Source organism: Camarhynchus parvulus, chromosome 27, assembly GCF_901933205.1.
Source record: "Camarhynchus parvulus chromosome 27, STF_HiC, whole genome shotgun sequence".
NCBI classification, from domain to species: domain Eukaryota; kingdom Metazoa; phylum Chordata; class Aves; order Passeriformes; family Thraupidae; genus Camarhynchus; species Camarhynchus parvulus.
In genome coordinates, this window is record NC_044597.1 from 1,285,079 (window position 1) to 1,293,625 (window position 8,547).

The 8,547-nt window shown below is 53.6% G+C and overlaps 1 protein-coding gene across 1 annotated transcript in view; it reads right to left on the reverse strand.

Annotated features, from left to right (window-relative positions):
• Nucleotides 1–342: 342 nt before the first annotated feature.
• Nucleotides 343–8,547, reverse strand: part of MYO1D (myosin ID) — a 168,609-nt gene continuing 160,404 nt past the window's right edge. The window contains exon 22 of the mRNA XM_030966419.1: nt 343–1,210. Within this exon, the coding sequence (XP_030822279.1) occupies nt 1,054–1,210 (157 nt within the window). The 3' untranslated portion in view covers nt 343–1,053. The remainder of the gene's footprint in view (nt 1,211–8,547) is intronic.

Consider the following 8,547-nt stretch of genomic DNA (forward strand, 5'->3'; position numbering starts at 1 on the left):
GGGAATCCTGACCTGTCCAGCAGTGCCAGGACAATCCCAATGTAAATCCCACCAGCCTGGGCTGCCCAGGAACCACAGCAGTGCCCAGCACAGTGGGAATAAACCACTGAGGAGAGATCCATGTCCCTCCATCAACACAGAGCTTGGGGTTATCTGGGCTGGGCAGGACGAGACCAACACCCCAACACCCACATCCCACTGTGGGAGAGCCAGGAAAACCCATGGAGGGAGGAGCCTGGTGCTGGCAGCTGGGGCTGTGCCAGGTTAATGTTGGATAGTGCAAAGCTTGGCCCCCAAACTCCCCCTGTTCCTCCCCCCAGCCCTCCCTAACCCCAACGCTGGCACAGACACAAAGCCACGTGGATCATCCAAAATTCAGCAAGGCCACATGGTCCCAGAGGGAACCCACCTGCTTCAGGCCCTTGGAGGGGGTAATTAAGGCAAACAGCAATGCAGGATTAATGAATCCAGGCCTGCACTGGAAGTCCCCAGTCCAGCCAAGGTGCCTCGATGGGTTGATGAATTCCCGAGGGAAAGCAGCAGCTCTGGAGGTGTCTCCATGAACCTTCCCAGCCCCTGGGGGCTGGAGGAGTGTGGAGTGTGGGAGGCAGCCCTCCCTGCCCAGCCTGGCTCCGGTTCTGTGGGATCTGGCCCTACAGAACCCGACTCCCTGAGCTGGGCATCTTTGGTTCCTCCTCTGGAGGCTGCATCACACTGCAAAAACTGACACAAGGGAAAGGAGCATGGAAGGGAGAACTGGAGAGTGGGTGAGGAATCAATGTGGGAAAGGGAAGAAGGGCTGGAAGTACCTAGAAACTCTTTTTGTCAGACTGATTCCAAAGGAAGCGCTCTCCTGATGTTCCAGCCTGGTTTGTAATGTGGAGAACAAGTCCCCGGCTATTTCAGGTCTTTCAATTTGGCTCTTCTAGACCCCTGGAACCCGGGTTTTCCAAACCTCGAGCTTCAGAGGCTGCTTTAGGCACCTTTAGGTCGCTGCCGAGCATCTCCCGGTGGATCCCGGCGGTGCCGGGGCGGGTCCCGGGGGCGGCGCCGTTAATTGCCCGGCACGCAGAGCACGAAGCCCGAGCGGTGCTTGGTGAAATCCGGCTGGGGCTGGTTGATCTTGGTCTCCACGGACACGGTGCATTTCCTGCCGTGCAGGCTGCACTGCACCGGGTTGGTGACAGTGACGTGCAGGGAGCGCTTCTCCCTGCGGGAGAGAGGGACAGAGTCAGGAGGGGGGAATGGGATCCATGGGATGGGATGGGATCCATGGGATGGGATCCATGGGACGGGGTGGGATCCATGGGATGGGGTGGGATGGGATGCAAGGGATGGGATCCATGGGATGGGATCCACAGGATGGGATGGAATCCATGGGATGGGATCCATGGGATGGGATGGGATCTGTGGGATGGGATGGGGTGGGGTGCGGTGGGATCCATGGGACGGGATGGGATGGGATGGGATGGCACAGGACAGGATGGAGGGATGGAATAGGACAGGGTGAGATGGACAGGAGAGGCTGATGCGGTGGGACATGAATGACACAATGTGACAATGCAGATGGGACAAGATGGGACAAATAGGACTGGACAGGAGGGGGTGGGGCAGACTGGACAGGATGGGACAGAGTGGGCAGGGACAAGATGAGGCAGATGGGATGGGACAGAGCAGATGGGATGGGGTGAAACAAACAGGTTGGGATGGGATGGGATCCATGGGGTGGGATGGGATGGGATCCATGGGATGAGGTGGGATGGGATCCATGGGATGGGGTGGCCACAAATGGGATGGGTGTTTTCAGGTCAGAGACATCCTGCAGCCACCCCAAAACTCTGTGTTAAGCCAGGCCTGAGCTCTGAGCCCAGCTTTGGGCTTGTGAAGCCTCCCACTGTGGGACTGGGATCCTGTGGGAGGCCTCAGCTCCATGGGCAGGGCACAGACCAGGCCAAAGGGCCCAGGGGCTGCTGCAGCTCAGCCACAGCCCCCTGAATGACCCTGCAGGGACCCCTCCAGCTCTGGGCCTGCAGCAGTGACAGGGACATCCCTGGGCTGAGCTCAGACTGGAACACAGCCTGGAACAGTGGAAGGAACCACACGTGGGGTGGTGGCTGTTCCCTATTCCCTCTCAGACAGACAGACAGACAGACAGACAGACCAAACTGGCTGGGAAAAAACTTTGTCCCTGCAGCTTTGGAATCCCCTAACCCAGTTCTGGCACCAAACACGATTCCCACGAGTGAATCAGGACTTCCTGCCCCCCAGGTTGGTTTGTGTGGCTGTTGGGGTCACTGCCAGAGGGGACATGAGGACAGCAGGGCCAGGATGACTGGCAAGAACATCCCCCTTTGCTAAAGGCCATAAAGGCCCCTGCTCTAAATCCCAAATAAAATCCTTGTGCCATAAGCTGAGAAATCATAAATCATGGAATCATTCAGGTGAGGAAAACCCTCTGGGATCATCAAGCCCAACTGTTCCCCCAAGGCCACCACTGACCCGTGTCCCCAAGCGCCACATCCACGTGCCCTGGGCAGCTGTGTCAGTGCTCACCAGCCCTTTCCATGAAGAAAGGGAAGAACCCAGCAATGCCCCAGCCCCACTGATGGCCTGGCTGCTCCAGGGGCTGGGATGGAGCTGAGGCCAAGCTGATGGGGCCCAGCTCCAGCCACCATCCCTTGGGACCAGCCAAGAACCCCCAGAGATCCCCAGGAGAGGAAAATCCTGCAGCAGATCCATCCCCATGAGCCACCGCCAGTGGGAAGAGCTATCCAGGGACTTGGCCTTTGGGAATTCTCTCCTATGACCTCACCCACACTTCAAATTCCCACATTTCCAACATTTTTAGTATAATACTGAGTGGTTTAGAATCATTGACATTGACTCTGCTGCCTCTCTGGATGCTCCAAACACCCTGGGGGACGTGCTGGGATCCCATTCCCTGTGTTTGGCTCCCAGATCCCATATCCTGCCTTGTCTGAGCCATTCCAGCATTTCCACTGGCACAGCCCAAGTCCTCTGTGCAGTTTTTACCCCATTTCCATTAACAGCCTGTTCAGGTGGTGTCACATCCCTTAAGCTGCATTTTTATGCAGTTCCCAAATTCAGATTTTCACCACTTCCATAACAATGCCTGGGTGGTGGAAGGGGCTGGCAGGGCCCAGCACACAAAGCCCTCGTGTATTTAATGTTCTTACAGGTATTTAATGTTATTTACTCCTGCCTGGGTGAGCTGAGGCTGCAATCCCAGCTTAGGTTGCTATTTTTGCTGTGTCTTAGAGGAGTGAGCTGCACACCCAGAGGAGCCTCTCAGAGATCCCTGCTCCTTGGGAAAAGCTCCAGCATCAAGTGTCCCTAACAGGGATAAGGGTGGAGGATTTTTCCTCTCCTACAGCAAGTTCAGAGGATCTGGCGAGAGGAGCCTCAATAATCTGAATTCTGGCCCAAGCAGGACCTGGGAATCTGGAGCTCCTGATGCCCTGTGGCTGTGGGACCTGCAGGAAGCTGCATCACTCTGGGTCTCAGCTCCTGCTGGGATGAGGAGAATCAGCTGAACACAGATCTGAGTGAAGCCAACGCTGTCCTGGCACGAAGGGATCTGGAGAAGATGCTCTGATCCTTCCCAGGTGTGGCAATCCCATTAAATTAAGGCTTCCCTCCCCCTCTCTCATTCCCAGATCCCACCTTGCCCAAGCTCCTTCACTCATCACCTGCTGCTTTTCTCCATGCCAGGGTTCAGCCCTAAAGCTTTAGCTGGGGGAGCAGGGCAGCTCCAGGATGGAGCAATCCCCAGGGATCTGTGAGTTTCAGGGGTGACAAACCCTCCTTGGAGTCCCTGCTGGGGACACCAGCCCTGCCACCAGCCCCAGCTGGACCTGCTGCACCTCGGGGCTCTTGGCCACGGCTCCAGAGCTTGGGCTGAGGCCAGAGAGGGGCAGGAAAAGGAATTTCCCCTCTGGTTTGCAGCCCAGCAGGCAGGGCAGCCTGGCTCCTGGAGCAGCAGTGCACAGCCCAGGTTTGTTCTGGGCCCCAAGGGAGGGAACAGCTGCTGCAGCAGCTGGGAAAGCAGAGTCAGACCTTCCCATCCATCACTGCTTGGATGGGAGCTGCTTCCTGAGCTTCTGCTGAATTTACATCCCAAAGGGAGGGGCTGGGATGGAGATGGACCAGAACAACTCTGGAGGACAACAAAGTCTCATAGACAAGGAAAACAAACAACAGAAATACCCTTTGGAGATCAGTGATGCTCAGCAGGACCCTGAGGGCAGCAATGGCACAGACAAGCCCCACTTCCAATCAAACTTGAGCTGGAAAAGGAGTTTTGATGGCACAAACCTGTCCCACCACCTTTTGGGGACTTTGGACAAAGGATGGAGGGACAGGCACAGGGAATGGCTCCCACTGCCAGAGGGCAGGGCTGGATGGGAGATTGGGAATTGGGAATTGTGCCCTGGCACAGGGTGCCCAGAGCAGCTGGGGCTGCCCCTGCATCCCTGGCAGTGTCCAAGGCCAGGTTGGACAGGGCTGGGAGCACCTGGGACAGTGGAAGGTGTCCCTGCCATGGCAGGGGTGGCACTGGGTGGGTTTAAGGTCCCTTCCAACCCAAACCCCTCTGGGATCCCCTGTGGCACTGCTGGGGCTGAGTCCAGCCCTGGCTCCTCACCAAGCCCTGATGAAGTCAATCCCATCAGGACCAAGGGATGGATGTGATGGGTGCTGCTGCTCCTGGGCAATGACCCCACTCCTGAGCAGCACCCAAGGGACAGCAGGGTGTCAGTGCTGGTGAGCACTGCAGGGAAGGGACCCAGCACCCCTGAGGCTGCTGGCAGGATGGAACAGGGAAAGAGATTCTGGGGGAAGTCAGGATCCAGCACTGCTCCCACCCTGCCAGGGAGCCACGTGGAATGTCTGGATGTGATGTAGCACAGTGATTTCTGTTCATAATAAACACCAAGGTGTTTATTTTATTATAATATAATATAATATAATATAATATAATATAATATAATATAATATAATATAATATAATATAATATAATATAATATAATATAATATAATATAATATAATACATATTATATAGAATACTATTATATTATATTATATTATATTATATTATATTATATTATATTATATTATATTATATTATATTATATTATATTACATTACATTACATTACATTATATTATATTACATTACATCATAGTATATATGTGATATAATATATAATATTATGATATTATATCATTATATTATTTATTATCATATAAGAAACACCAAGGTGTTTATTCATAACAAACACCATGCTGTTGGTGTTTCTACAAACTCAGCTCTTCATACAACACAGGGAATATTTCTGGGTGGAAACAGCCTCTCCTACAGCTCAGCAGAACCAGCCACAGCTGCTGAGCCCAGGCTGGGGCTGCTCTTTGCCCTTTCCTGGCTCAGTGAACCCTGCAGGACTGGGGCACTTCTCCTCCTCCCCAGCTCCCCTCACTCTCCTGGCTCACAGGAGGAGGTAAAAGCTGTGCTGGGAGCCCCATGTGAGCAGGGACACACATCCCATGTGTGTGGGACAGACATCCCATGTGTGTGGGACACACATCCCATGTGTGGGGGACACACATCCCATGTGTGTGGGACACACATCCCATGTGTGTGGGACACACATCCCATGGGTGTGGGACACGCATCACATGTGTGTGGGACACACATCCCATGTGTGTGGGACACGCATCCCATGGGTGTGGGACACGCATCACATGTGTGTGGGACACACATCCCATGTGTGTGGGACACACATCCCATGTGTGTGGGACATGCATCCCATGGGTGTGGGACACACATCCCAGAGCCAGAGCAGCCCCTGAGCCGCTGGGTGAACGCTGGCAAAAGGGAAAGCAGCAGGGAAAGGAGGGCTCTGAGTGGAAGCAGATCACTGGCCCATGAAATGTGAGAGTTTTGACTGAGCATTTAATCCAGGACCTCGGGGGAAACGCAAGGCAAGTGGCTCAGAAATGGCCACAGACATCTGTGAGAGCTGCACAGAGGCAGCACCAGCACGTGGTGGGAAGGGAATGGGGAAGGGAAGGAGAGCAGAAAGATCAGAGGCAGTTTTGGTGAGGACAAGAGGTGTAAGGCTGAGAAATTGCATAAATGTATTGTTAAATAAATGTAAATACAGGAGATGCCAGCTTGGATGGGGCTTGGAGCAACCTGGGATAGTGGAAAGTGGCAAGGGGATGAACTGGATGGGCTTGAAGGTCCCTTCCAACCCAAACCATTCCATGATTCCACGCTCAAGAACAAGCCCAGATGAGCTGGAATGCCCTGGAAGGAGCTACAGGATGAGAACACAGCAAAGAGTCATTGATGAGATATTCCCCAGTGCGAGCACAGCAGGGTGGGGAGCTGGGAACTGGGACACAGAACCAGCCAGGGATGGGGAGCTGGGAACATCCCAGGGACAGAATCAGGCAGGGATGGGGAGCTCCAGAGCTGCAGCCCCATCCCTGCCAGGGCTCCAATGGAACAGGGCTTTGTGAAGCTTTCCCAGGATTTTTAAATGAGGTGCTGTCCCATGGACGGAGTGGGAAATGAGCTCTTTTCAGCAGCAGGATTTGGGTAGAGATGGCAAAGCCAGCACAGTAATTGCCTGATTTTCATGACAACAAACCAGAGGGATTTCAACCAAGTGTGCAACCAAGTGTGAAATGAGGGCTCAGCAGCAATGAACCCACTGGGATGCATTCCAAAGGGGATTGCTTTAAACCATCAAACCTTCCCAGAGTTTAGACCAAGGCCTCTTTCTGGAAAGGCAGGAGCACTGTGGGCCACTGGTTGGCTTCCAGCTCAGGATATTCTGTGATTCTCTGGCTCCAAGGAATCCTGCAGCTGCACACAAGATGTGAGGGCTGTGAGGGGCAGGATGGAGAACAGCCCATCATGGTAACACCTCATGTCAGTCAGTGCTGCAGCCTCACCTGGATCCTGGCCTCAGCCTTTGGGAGGGTTCAGCCATGGAAAAAAAACATTAAAAAGGCTCCCAGATGAAGGGAGGCTGCAGAAAAGAGCCCAAAAAAGCAGCAGCTATATTCTGCATGAAGAAAAAACACAGGAAGCAGGGAGAGAGAAACTCAAGAGGTCTAAAAAAAGGCAATTTTCAAGGCTCTGCTTCCTAACAAGAGCCAAGGAGACAAACAGGGATATGAAAATTTCAGGGAAGGTTAAATCAGCTCTCCGGGCCATGTGTGGTGTCACTGCTGGGGAGGGCTCCAGGCTGTGGTGGCAGAGAGGTGACAGTGATGGAGCCATAAAATCATGGAATGCTTTGGGTTGGAAGGAACCTTCAGGAGCATCAAGTTTCAACCACACCCAGTGCCACCCCTGCCATGGCAGGGACACTTTCCACTGTCCCAGGTGGCTCCAAGTCCTGTCCAGCTTGGCCTTGGACACTTCAGGGATGGAGCATCCATGGAATAACCTGTGCCAGGGCCTGCCCACCCTCACAGGGAACAGTTCCTGCCCAATATCCCACCTGACCCTGCCCTCTGCCAGTGGGAGCCATTCCCTGTGTTCTGTCCCTCCATCTCCTGCCCAAAGTCCCAGAGGTGGTGGGACAGGTTTATGCCATCAGAACTCCTTTTCCAGCTCCAGTTTGATTGGAAGTGGGACTTGTCTGTGCCTTTGCACACCCAGTGCCACCCCTGCCATGGCAGGGACACTTTCCACTGTCCCAGGGGGCTCCAAGCCCTGTCCAGCCTGGCCTTGGACATTCCAGGGATGGAGCATCCATGGAATAACCTGTGCCAGGGCCTGCCCACCCTCACAGGGAGGAATTTCTTGAGCAAGGTCTAAAAAGCCACTGGATATAAGATGGGTAGTAAACAAGGACATATCTGAGGTACAACAAGTGACATTTGGGGATAGATAAGTGTTGTCTCAAGAGGGTTTAGGGCCCAGGCTGGGGCTGGCAGGGCAGGGATCAGGGTCTATCTCACCCAAGCACTTGTGGGTTTCTGCAGCTTGCAGGACAATGATACTGAGGGCAATGGGCTCAGAGGAAAACTTACTGAGAAAATTATTCCCACAACAGCTTCAACAGAGAAAAACAGGAATAGCTGAATTCCCAAGGGATACAGGAGCAGAACCTGCACTGAGACCTCAGGTGCCCTTTGTGTCCCCCCTGTGCCCCCAGCCTGTGGGAGCTGCTCCCAGGAGGGGCTGCCACTCTTCATGTGCCCACAAGAATCCCAAAGCCACCGTCCCCAGGGAGCCAGGACACACGGGGCATCACATGTCAATAATCCTGGGTGGACATTTCATTCCAGAGCTGCAGCTCTGCCTCTCCCACATCTCAAGTGTGGCAGCTCCAAAGCACCAGGTCCCAGTGCCACAAGAGATTTACACACTCAGTGTTGGGAAGGATGAAAGTTTGACAAGAAAGTCTCACAGATGCTTAGCAGAAAGATTTTTAAATGTAGAGTCTGATGAGCGAATAGAGATGGAAGCAAGGGTTTTTATGACAGAACAAAGGATAAACCCACTC